Below are 13,031 nucleotides of genomic sequence, written 5' to 3' on the forward strand. Positions count from 1 at the left end.
GTGACTAGTGATGTTCTACAGGGGTCTGTGTTGGGACTGCTTTTTGTGTTATATGTCAGTGACTTGGATGATGGAATTCATGGCTTTGTGACAAAGTTTGCAAATGATATGAAGATGGGAGGAATGGCAGGTAGTTTTGAGGAAGTCAGGAGGCTACAAAAGGACTTTGGCAGATTAAGAGAATGGGCAAAGAAATGACATATGGAATACAACAGCAGGAATTGTATGGTCATGCACTTTAGCAGAAGAAATAGAAGGATAGACTATTTCTAAATGGGGAGAAAATTCAAAAATCTCAGGTGTAAACAGACTTGGGAGTCCTTGTGTAGGATTCCCTAAAGGTTAATTTGCAGGTTGAGGAAGGCAAATGTGATGTTACTGTTCATTTTCAGACGGCTAGAATATAAAATAAAAGGACGTAATGTTGAGGCTTTATAAATCACTGGTGAGGCCTCACTTGGAGTGTTGTGAGCTCCTTATCTTAGAAAGGATATGCTGACACTGGAAAGGGTTCAAAGGAAGTTCACGAAAATGATTACAGGATTGACCGGCTTGTCAGATGAAGAGCGATGGATGGCCCTGGGCCTATATTCACTAGAATTCAATATAATGAGGGGTGACTTAATTGAAACCTATTGAATGTTGAAAACCCTTGAAAGAGTGGATGTAGAGAGGATGTTTCCTATGGTGACAGAATCTAGGACCAGAGAACACAGCCACAGAATAGAGGGACATCCCTGTAGAACAGAAGAAGAAGAAAGCCCTTAACTCTGAGCGGAGTCATCGGGATGCCGTCGTGATGGCGTTATTTTAGCAGGCTTTCTTGTTTTTATGATGCCGAGTTGCTAGCTCAACGCTCAACCCAGCATGCAAGGGAGCCAGCTGGATTCGAACTCTGGAGCCTTCGCTCCAAAGTCCAGCGCTGATGCCACTACACCACTAGCCAGCCCTGTAGAACAAAGGTGAGGGGGAATTTTGTTAGCCAGTGAGTGGTGAATCTTATGGAATTCATTGCCACAGGTGGCTTTGGAGACCATGTCTTTATGTTTATTTAAGGCAGAGGTTGATGGATTCTTGATTGAACAGGGCATGAAGGGATATGGAGAGAAGGCAAGAGATTGAGCTGAGAGGAAAAATGGATCAGCCATGATGAAATGGTGGAGCAGACTCAATCGACCAAATGGCCTAATTGTGCTCCTATATCTTGTAGTCTTCAGAAGTGTCCAGTACATCCCCTGCTGTAATGTGAGCTATCCTCAATATATCCCCATTAACCTTCCCTAGACTTCATGACTTCCTTTACAGTAAACAGAAAAGAAGTCTTCATTAAATATCTGGCCCATTTCCTGCAACTCCACAGTAGATGTCCATTTAAGTCTTTGAGAAGTCCTATTCTCTCCCGTAACATTTTTTTCCTTCAATATACATAAAAGGTCTTTGAATTCCCCTTAATATTTGTTGTCAAAGCTATCGTATTCCTCCTCTTTGTCCTTCTGATTTCCTTCCAGAGTATACCACTGCATTCCCTGAACTCCAGGAATTTCTTTGATTCCAGCTCCCTGTACATGCACCTAACCATGCCTCTTATTTTCTGACTAGAGCCTTAATGTCACTTTATAATCCAGGATTCTCTACTCCTGCCAGCCTTGTCCTTCAGAGCAGAATCATACAGACCTCTTGCTGCCTTACTTTTAAAAGCCTTCCACTTGCCATGGTCTCTTCTTGCTGCTGCCACAAGGAAAGAGGTGTAGGAGCCTCAAGTCCCACACCACCAGTTTCAGGAACAGTTATTACCCCTCATCCATGAGGCTTTTGAACTAGAGGGTATAAATTCACTCACCCCCAATGCTGAACTAATACCACAACATACACTTTTAAACACTGTACAGCAGTTTTCGATATTTATTGCATGCTTCTCTCTGTGTGTATGTCGTGCATGTGTGGGTTTTCATTGATTCTGTTGTGTTTCTTTGTATTTACTGTGAACGCCTGCAAGAAAATGAATCTCCAAATAGTATATGGTGACATATATGTACTTTGATAATAAATTTGCTTTGAACTTTGAGGTCTTGCTTGCACATAGTTAACTCCAATCAACTTTTGCAAGTTTTATCTAATGCTGCATAATTAGTCCTGTCCCAAATTAAAATTATAAATTGTTGACTAATTCTATTCTTCTCCATAAGTGTTTAAAATCTAATGGAACTATTGTCATAGGACCCAGTCTTCCCCTACTGGCTTCTCTGATGTATATCTGAAGAGTAGGTCAAATCTTTCCCTCTCCCAAAGTAGAGTTCTTAGTTTATTTCCAGAGGGAACTTTCTTAAATGCACTTTACAAATTCTGCTCCCACTAAAGCCCTTAGTACTATGGCAGTACCAGTCTATATTAGGAATGTCAATGTTTCCTCCTTTTGACAACCCTATTAGCTTTACAAAACACAAGAGGCTGGAAAAACTCAGTGGACCATGCAGTATCTATGGGCAGAAGTGAATGGTCAACATTTTGGGTTGAGACCCTTCAACTGCACATGTTTGTTCATTGAATGACCGTTGACTATAATAAGATCATCCTTTGCTTATTTCTCACATACACACATAAAACCTCATTGGATGATCCCTCAAGAATTTAATCTCTGACTTACTGCCATGATGTTCTCCTCAATCAAAAATGCATTTCCCTTTCATTTCTTTCCTCGAATTCTATCTTGTCTACAGCAGCTCTACTCTGGAATGTTAAGCTGCCAATCTTTTTCTCTCTCTTAGCCATGTTTCTGTAATAGCCCAGTTTATATTAGGAATGTTAATGTTTCCTCCTTTTGCCAACTGTATTATTTTTGCAGAACACAAGATGCTGGAAGAACTCAGTCAGCCAGGCAGCATCTATGGGCAGAAGTGAAGGGTCAACATTTTGTATTGAGATCCTTCATCTGCGCAGGTCCAGTTGAATGGTCTCAACTCTCCATAGATGCTGCCTGATCTGTTGAGTTTCACAAGCATCTTGTGTACTTCAACTGCAGTCTTGTTTCTATATTAGCCCAGTACCATAGATCTAGCCATGACTGAGTTTGTCCTCTTTTATATATTCCCTTTTCTCAATTCAACTCCTAAATGAGTGATAGCTCTTGGTTGATCTTGGTCAGAAGAAAGGCTGGCGGTAATTGTTTTACTGCACCACAAACGTTGGTGTGAAAATTTCCAGATAATGCTTTGCAGATTCAAATCCCATTTCTGAAGTCACCTCACCAGCTAGATGGAATTGTTCCATTTATCATAAATTGGTTGCTCTTAGTAAGGTTTATTTGGACATATTATTTTAAGAAAAAAGCCTTGGTGCAACTCTCAAAATGGTAGCCTATTTCTTTTAGTCACAGCACAGGAGAATGCACATTTTCACTTGAACTGTTTTATTGCTTCTCTAACATTTTTACGAGGTACGATTAATGTAATGTATTTCTTTTGTTCTCAAAACAGGTTTATTTTTCTTGAAGCATTTGAGATTTTGTACTGCTGTACAGAAGATGATTGAAATTATCATTATAAAGGTAACAGTAATTATTGAGTATATTTCAGCCATGCCACCTGTTTAGGAAGATCTGAATTCATCTGATCAGACTGAAATTTCTTCTTGAACTGAGTTTTTTTATTTCTGTGAAAGATGCTGTAACAGATATATATTTGAGCCCTTGTAAAAATAGATGGTACTTGCTATTATGATGAAAGTATATATATTTCTCCATTGTTAATGTGATGATTATCCCATTGTGATGTTTGTAAAAATAAACAGTTTCCAAATATTTAAATAAATTTACCAAATGTATGTCAAATTGATAAGTATGGATAAGCAAGTACATTTTGACCATGATACCATGCATTCGTATATTTTCTACTTAAAATTTAAAAGTAATGGATAATATATTTTTAAAACTAAAAATGATTTATCATTCTGATTCTCTGAGAATCATGAAGTGCTGAGCAGTGGAAATAATTGGAAAGGGCCTTCAAAGCACAACATCTCTTTTAAAAACTTCATTCAGGCCTTGACGCACAGAAGTCTTACCCGTTTTATGAGAAGGATGTATTCATGGAAAGTATTTAATCAACCAGATTTTTGTATATTGAGAGGGTTAGTGTATTCTTATGGGTGGACAGTGCTCTGCTATTCTTTAGAAAGAAAAATAAATCAGTGGTGTGTAATCAAGCAGTGAATGACATGTTATCAAATGTTTAAGGTTGAGTGTCCATGCATTTCATAAGGTTGCACTACTTGGGCATCTACAGATGGTCATTTGTACACTTTATTTTTATGTAATGGAGCATTATAATGGGTGTCATTCATCTTCAAGATTTGATGCCAGGCCACATGAGATACTAAGACAAAAATTGTTCAGTTAGTAGGTTTTAAAATATTTCAAGGAAATCCCTTAAAAAGCAAAGAGAATTCAAGGTGGGTAAGTTGTATCTTGGCAGTTAGGTACAAATTTGCCTTTTGTGTGAGTAATTATAAATATATGCACACAATTGGAGACATGTTGACATCTCAAGAGGTTTGTAGAAATGACAAACATTATTCAGATATGGATCTGACAATGCAGGGATACGAAAGCAAGAATGAGAGTTCTGAAGTTGATGCATAACTCATATATAAGCAATATAGATTGAGAACAGGTTAACATACTATTTACCTTCACTGGCTGTTCTTGCATACATCTGTATCTTGTCTATACATCATCAATATTTATTATTTATTATCTAAAATTATTTCTCAGTTTTTTAAGCAACATACATAATCTTATATTTTTCCAAAATGTACAATTACCACCTTGCCTGCTCATTTAATGTTTTTATTTTCCTTTGCAGGCTTCAAACATCCTCCTCTCCACTTGCTTTCCCAATTAGCTTGGTACTATCTGAAAGCTAGAATGCTCTGTCTTTTCATATAAATCATTAATGTAAATTGTGAATAACTGAAGTCCCAGTATGGATCATTCTAATGTGCCACTCCAGTGTCTTGCCATTTCTTCAGCAAATGACACCACTTAACATCTCATACCTTTTCACCATCTTCAAGCGCAAGTCAGGATTACTTGCTTGGATAAATGCACCTCCAATTCCATTCAGAACTTGATAGTATTCAGGACAAAGCAACCAACTTGTTTATCACTGCCATTCACTATGCCAAATATTCATCCCTTTAAGCTTTGGCACACTTTGGCTGCAGTTGGCAACATCTACAAAATGCAATGCCTAGGCGACTCCAACAGCACTTCACAAACTTGGGGTGTTTACCATCTAGAAGCAGTGTAGTGGTTTTACATCTATTGCATTCACCTTGGCTACTATTCTTAAAATATGTAATTTTAGATGATTATCATTAATGGACTTATTACTTCTGCAACCATTTCTTTTAAAATTCATTGTTGCAGACAGATGGCTCTGAAGATTTCTGATTTTTTTAAATCCCCTTTATTTTCCCAGTATTTGCTATTCAGTTACAATATTGTAAATAGTTCTTAATGTCTTTAGATCCTTCTCCTCACCCACCTCCCAGCACTTCTATCTCTTTGTAGAGTAAAAATGTAGAATGGTTGGGGTATTAAACAATTATTTTCTTATTTCCTCTTTGAATTGTCACAATTTTGAGGCTCTATGTACACTGGATATTGGTTGAAAATTAGTGTGAGCATTCTGGGCACATTATAATAACTCCCGAATTACTTAATAAAAATTGTTTTAAATGTATATTCATCTTTGCTCCCTACATCATCCTTCTCTATTCCATTGCTGCAATGCTATAACATATGTAAATAGAATGACAGCTCTCCACACAGATTGTGACACAGCAACAGTAAATAACTTTGTTAAACTGGACTATTAAAACTGGAAAAAAAACATTCTTTACTCATGATTAACATAAATGACCAAGATTGCGATATTGATCCAAACAGTTTCTTCATTTCTTCTGTTTGAAGTTGATATCGAAGGGCTTGTAATGTGCTGTACTATTCTATGTTCTATAACGTCCATTAACAATTAAACCCAAAAGACTATTTTTGTGTTTGCTTAGGTGGAGGATTCGGGCATTTTCTGGGGAAGAATAAAAAAGGGATTCAATGATGTGGCTGAAAATGAAAATCAATATGAAAGATTGGAGGAACAGATGAACCACTTATATCAGCAGAACAGTGAGGAGCTAGAAGAAATTAAACTTTCTATTCTGGAGCAAGGCCAGGTAATAATTACTTTAAAATATTAGAAAGAGAATTCCATGTTATTCCTGTATCAACTCAGTTCCCATAGTTGCATGAGACCATGTGTCCTGGACACTTTGCTGCTGCAGCTGTCCCTCGAAGTGTAGTCTAGGGCAGCAGATCTAAGGGCCTATCCCTGGAATGCTTTTGCCTTTTGACAGCTATTTAGTGATTTGAACTGCTTCTAGATGTCTCTGATAAGAAAGATTAAATGCTTAATATTTAGATGATAAATGTAATGCATTTACTTTGTGCTATAAACTGATTATAAAGGGAGAATCCTTTGATAAAGGATAAGATCAGAGGTGTCAGAATCTGAGCTCCAGACCCCTCTGGTGCTATATGGCAAGGAAATCAGAGCAGCTGAGTTGTAAGGAACATCTCTAAGGCTTTGAAATTCTAACCAGTGACTGAAGGTTAGAATCTATGTGTTGTTTCAGGGATTGCTTGGACGATGTAAAACCTTTGTGAATAATCTTCAATGGTTAATTGTGTTCAAAATCCAATAAGCCTCTTGTCACATTTTTAATTCTAACAATTTAAATGTCTAGCCAGCTGAACAACTAAACAAAATGATAGTATTCAAACTGATATAATTGGGTAATGACTTTTTTTTGCAGATCTGTGTTATTTATTGCCATGAACTTCATTGCTGGTGCAGGGCAGTACTGGAATCAATTATATCAAGTGGAATCAGTTACCTTGCAAAGTGTTTCCTAGTTGACTATGCCAAGCACATTTTGGTGAAAGCAAAAGAGTAAGAATTTAACTCTATCCATTTCGAGTTACTAGCAGTTTTGATGTACAAATATTTAAATGAAATATGCTACTACAAATTGTATTGGTATTGTGTGCTCTTGACACCACACTTGAACACATTGACGCGGGAGGAGATAGTGAAGTGGTGATTTCCAAAGATTAAATGATGATCTTGAGGCTTTAATAAAATTTAATCTAACATAATTATGATACTGGCAAATAGTTGCCCTGCCCATGGGGAAAGAACACGTTTTAAAGTACGTGAACAAGTGGGGCATTGATTTTTCAGGTGGGAAGCTTTAGAAATGAGATACAGAAAGTTCAGGGCCAGCATGTTCCTGTTGGAAAGTAGGGCACACCTGGTGGGATTAGAAAACACAGATTGACAAAGGATATTGAGATTGTGGTCAAAAAGAAAAAGACAAATGACAGACTAGAGTTAGCTGGGAACAAGTTTGAGGAGTATAATGGATGTAGAAGTACACGTGAGAGTGCAATTAGCAGGGCTGAAAGAGAGCATGAGACATCCTTGGCAGATGAGGGGAAGGAGAATCCCAAGAGATTCTATAAGTGTATGAAGAGCTAAACAGTAAGAATATGTTCCCTTGAGAACATATTTCCCAGTAAGAATATGGGCAAGAATATGTTCCTTTGAGAATCAAAGTGTTCATCTATGCATGGAGTCACAGGAAATCAGTGAAGAAGAATTTGGAAGCTCAGGAATTCATGGAAGAGAAAAATTATGTCATAAAATGTAATGACTTTACAGAGAATAGTGCTGGAGGTCTTAAAGCACATAAATGTGAATAAATCCCCAGATTTGATCAAGTGTAACCTAGGACATTGTGGGAAGCCAAGGAAGAAATTGCTGGGGCTCTGGTAGAGATATTTGTATCGTCATCATTAGCTTTAGGCCTGTACTAGAAGATTGATGGGTGGCTAATGTTATGCCTTTAATTAAGAAGGCTGCAAGAACAAGTCAGGAGCTATAAGCCTGTGAGCCTAACATTAGTGGTGGGAAAGTTTCTGGAGGAGATTCTGAGAGACAGGATCTATCTGCATTTGGAAAATCAAAGACTGATTAGAGATAGTCAGAATAGTTTTGTATGTGGGGAATCGTAACAAATTCACTTACGTTTTTTGAAGAGGTGTCCAAGCAGATTGACAAGGACAGGTTCAGTAAAGGTCACCTCTGGAACTTTAGCAAGATCTTTGACAAGGTCTCACATGGTAGACTGTCAGGAAGGTTGGATCACAGGGGATCCAGAGCGAGTTGTTCAATTAGATGCAAGATTGGTTTGTTGTTAGAAGTCAAAGGGTTGTAGTGAAGAGTTTTATATTGGTGACCTGTGATCAATGGTGTGCCCCCGGGATCTGTGCTGTATCCCCTGTTGTTTGACATCTATATTAACAATTTGGACATGAATGTAGTTAGCATGTAGTAAACTTGCAGGTGACACCAAAATTGCAGGTGTAGTGTACATTGAAGAAGATCATCTAAGGCTACAATGGGATCTGGTTCAAATGAGAAAGTGGGCCAAGGAATGCAAATGGAATTTTTAACTCAATTGCAGATTGATGCATTTGGTAAGTTAAAACAGGGCAGGATGCACACAGCGAATACCAGGGCCCTGGAGAGTGCAACATATACAGATCTAGGTGTACAAGTTCTCTGAGAGTGATGTTACAGGTAGACAGGTTGGTAAAGAAGGCACCCAGCACACATACTTTCATTGGTCAAGTCATTAAGCACAGGAGTTTGAATATTATGTTGCAGCTATACAAAATGTTGGTGAGATTGCATTTGCTGTATTGCGTACAATACCGGTCACCATGCCTTAGGAAGGTTGTCATTAAACTTGAAAGGGAACAGAAAAGATTCACAAAGATGTTACTAGAATGCTTGAGTTATAAGGGGAGAGTCTAGATAGGCTGTTTTTTTCCCTCTTTTTTTTGGTTCCGGGCTGGGGTAGAGCAACAAACTTAGAATGGGGACACTGGAATTCTTTTTAGAGAAAGAAGGTTGAGAGGCAACACTGTTTTTTGGGATGGATGAAACTAATTAATCATACAAATTTTCTGTGTATATGCAATTTAAATTCAGTAGTATATTTGAATAAAACAATGAGACCAATGCACAAGAAACATTGGTAAAAGGCCACATTATTCTGTATGCCTCATGGCCCAGCAAAACCATCCAGATAAGCATTTAGAAAGTTAGGTGCTCCAGAAGACCACAGTCCACATTCATCCTAAATGTCTGGTACTGTTTAGTGTGTACAATATTATTACACAGCTCATGTTTATTATTGTGATTTATAAAATTAGGGTAATTGAGAGAAAGCTACAGCAATTACAATTTTGCTCTATTTAATCGAAATATTCAAAATTATAATTGATTTAGAGAGGGTTGAGAGAACCTATTTTTGTTGGTGGATGGTTCAGTGACCTCTATAAAAGTCACTCCTTAGTCTCCTAGTCTCCAGGGGGAGAAAATAATCCATCCAGTTGCTCCTTATAGCTCGGGCCTTCCAGACCCAGTACCATCCTTGGTGGATGGTTCATTGTATTCAAAATAGGTAAAAGATGGGGCATGAATAGGGCCACGTGAGGAAAATCCTTTCAGAACAATTTGCTTATTGTCATTTGAACTTCCTATCTGTAAGGATGGTCAAGCCTTTCAAAAAGAAATAGGATAGACACTTGAAGGAAATAATTTGCTTAATAATGGAGAAAGACTCTTGGAAGGGCACTGATTAGATTACTGAATTAAAAAGCCAGCATGGATGATGGCCACTCCCTGTGTTGTAACAATTTGTTACATTTTAATTTGGCTCTAATTATTCAAAGTTCAATATAAAATTTATTATCAGAGTACATACATGTCACCGCATACAATCTTGAGATTCTTTTTCTGTGGGCATACTTAGCAAATCTATGGAACAGTAACTGTAAACAGGATCAATGGACAATAATCTGGGCAAATGAAATTATAAATAAATAACAAGCATGAAATAACATGATAAAGAGACCTAAAAGTGAGACCATCAGTTGTGAAAACGCCAGGAATAGAATGAGTGTAATTATCCCTTTTTGTTCCAACATTATTTGTTTCAACATTAATGGTTGAAGTATAATAACTGTTCTTGAATCTGGTGGTGTAAGTCCTTAGACACTTGTACTTTCTACCTGATAGCAGCAGTTCTCTCTGGGTGCATGGCCTGGGTCATGAGGATCTTTGATGATGGATGCTGCTTTTCTGTGGCAATGTTTCATGTAGATGTGCTCAACGGTTGGCAGGGTTTTACTCATGATGTACCAGACTGAATCCATTATTTTTTGTACGATTTTCTGCTCAATGGCATTGGTGTTCCCATACCTGACCGTAATGCAGCCAGTCAGCATTCTTCTCACCACACATCTCTAGAAGTTTGCCAATTATTTAACCAAATAATTACATATAATCCAGAAAAATATCCTCTAGAGTTAAATATTCTCTAGGAAAACATCATTGGTTGCTTTGAATAAGCAGGAGTTAAGTTATGAATTTTGATTTTCATAAATGCAGTTTGAAGCTGACACCTATTCTGCGTTTTGGTGAATCCATAATGAAATAAATTGTGCACTCCATGACCTTGATCTCTCCTCAAAGCTGCATGCACAAGAACACAAAATAGAAGTAGCTGTAGGCCACCTGGCTCCTCAAGCCTGCTCCATCATTCAATATATTGAGCTCAAAGCTTCCCTTCAATCTGAATATCCCAATCTTTCTACATCTTTAAATACCTCCGAATGACCTGGTCTCCATATATCTCCAAACATTACCTATCCTCTGTGGTACAAAATTCCTGGGCTCCTCAGAATGTTTTAAAAGATATTCTTCCCTTTGCTTGAGACTGTCCTAGAGTGGAAACATCATATATCTACTTTGTCGCACTGTCCAAAGAGCAGTCTCTCAAATGTTGATACTGAGACAATACTAACTGGAGTGAGTTATGAGCATAATCTTATGAAGAAGTAAAGATTAAGGTTGTCCACAATTTTGCGCATTTTCTTGGGAATATATATTTATAATGATAATTTTCCTTATTAAGTAATTCCTCTTTAAAGCCACTATTTTATTTGCTTTAAATTATCATGTTACTGTTGTATTTCTGATTCCAATTCTTTCCATTGCCATGATATTCAATGTTTCTGTTTAGTGTTCGAAAGGCAGTTGATACTTTTTGGAAGTTACCATATCGAGCAAAAAAGTTCACATTATTTGGTATACAGCCAGTTACATTGAATATTAATGTTTGTGAGGAGAAAGCAATAATTGGGTGAGTGTGAATGTTCCAAACTGTTAATTGTATTTTTATATAATGTTAAGATAAACTTTGATTATGTGATCAAATCTGACTTCAAATGTAAACATCCAGCAGAAACGATGCTATCGGTTAATTAGCCCCTTTAAGCCATCTTTTTTGTAAGTCAGTTGATCTTTACTATCAGAATGTATTCATTTAAAGTGTTAATTTTTAAGCTTAAAATAGCTGCTATGAGTCTTGCTTTAAGGTAGTGTAGGATCTGGAATGTGGACTTCCAAAGTTCAAGGTAAATTTATTATCATAGTACATGTATGTCACCATATATAACCCTGAGATTCATTTTCTTGTGGGTATACTCATCAAGTCCTTAGAATAATAACCATAACAGAATCGATGAAAGACTGCACCAATTTGGGCATTTAGTCAGTGTGCAGAAGACAGTAAACTGTGCAAATACAAAAAGAAAGAAAGAATTCAATAAGCTATAAATATCGAGAACATGAGATGAAGAGTCCTTGAAAGTGACTCCAAAGGTTGTGGGAGCATTTCATTGATGGGGCAGGTGAAGTTGAGTGAAGTTACCCCCTTTGGTTCAAGAGCCTGATGTTTGAGGGATAATAACTATTCCTGAGTGATTATTATCATACTTCCCTAATGGCAGTAGCGAGAAGAGAGCGCGTTCTGGGTGGTGCAGGTCCCTGATGATGGATGCTGCTTTCCTGCGACAGCATTTCATGTAGATGTACTCAGTGGTGGGGGTGGGGGGAACTTTACTGTAATAGACTGGGCCATATTCACTACTTTTTGTAGGGATTTTCCATTCAAGGGCATTAGTGTTTCCATACCAGGCCATGATTAGGCAGTTAATATACTCTCCGTTATACATCTATAGAAGTTTGTAAACTTTTAGATGTCATGCCGAATCTTTGCAAACTCTTGAAGAAGTGGAGGCACTACCATGCTTTCTTCATTATAACACTTATCTGCTGGGCCCAAGCCAGGTCCTCTGAAATTGTCAAATCAAACTAGAGTTTCTAGAAAGTATTGGGACCTAGAGGCAAAAGAAAATAAAATTTAAAAGTAATAGCAAGAATCCACTGGTAGACTGGATGGAACCCACTGCCTGAGTGCTGCTTCTGCCCGGAACATTGGGGGGACCCCGCAGCATCACAGTGGCAGTCCGAAAGCAGCGTTGGAATCTGCGGTAAGATGCTGAACTTTAAATAACTTGAGAGACTGTTTCATGGAAAAGAGCACTGCTGTCACTGCGTTTGGGTTAGCGCTAGCTTCGTCACAGGGTTCATTGTGTGCAGGCGCTTCTGGGAAATGACACAAGGTTTAAGAAGAGCTCGGGAACCTTCAGGAGGGTTCAGCCGGTTTGAAAACATAATGGTCTATTAGGAAACGGACACTGTGCAGAAATCCATCTACAAAGTCCAGAGAGGCAATCAGTTTTTTCACCTAATGACTAATGGTTGATGAAACTATCAAACTGCCACACTTGTGAAAAATAAAAGAAGGAAAAAGGAAAAGTTGTTTGGTCATTGAGTGGAATCCAGTTAAAAACCTTTGGGGTAGTGTTATGTGTGAAGCCAAGCAGAGCTGCAGAATAGAAGCTGCTAATGAGAGAGACAGATAACGAGAGAGACACACATAATTCAGTATTTTGGTGTCTGCAGTGATACTGCTACAGACATTTGCTTTGAACCTGA

The 13,031-nt window shown here is 37.8% G+C and overlaps 1 protein-coding gene across 1 annotated transcript in view; it reads left to right on the top strand.

Annotated features, from left to right (window-relative positions):
• Nucleotides 1-3,479: 3,479 nt before the first annotated feature.
• tdrd12 (tudor domain containing 12) overlaps nt 3,480-13,031 on the top strand; it is a 151,414-nt gene continuing 141,862 nt past the window's right edge. The window contains exons 1-4 of the mRNA XM_073069663.1: nt 3,480-3,544; nt 6,067-6,231; nt 6,871-7,007; nt 11,212-11,331. Of these exons, the coding sequence (XP_072925764.1) occupies nt 3,521-3,544; nt 6,067-6,231; nt 6,871-7,007; nt 11,212-11,331 (446 nt within the window). The 5' untranslated portion in view covers nt 3,480-3,520. The remainder of the gene's footprint in view (nt 3,545-6,066; nt 6,232-6,870; nt 7,008-11,211; nt 11,332-13,031) is intronic.

This window comes from Hemitrygon akajei, chromosome 17 (assembly GCF_048418815.1).
Source record: "Hemitrygon akajei chromosome 17, sHemAka1.3, whole genome shotgun sequence".
NCBI lineage: Eukaryota > Metazoa > Chordata > Chondrichthyes > Myliobatiformes > Dasyatidae > Hemitrygon > Hemitrygon akajei.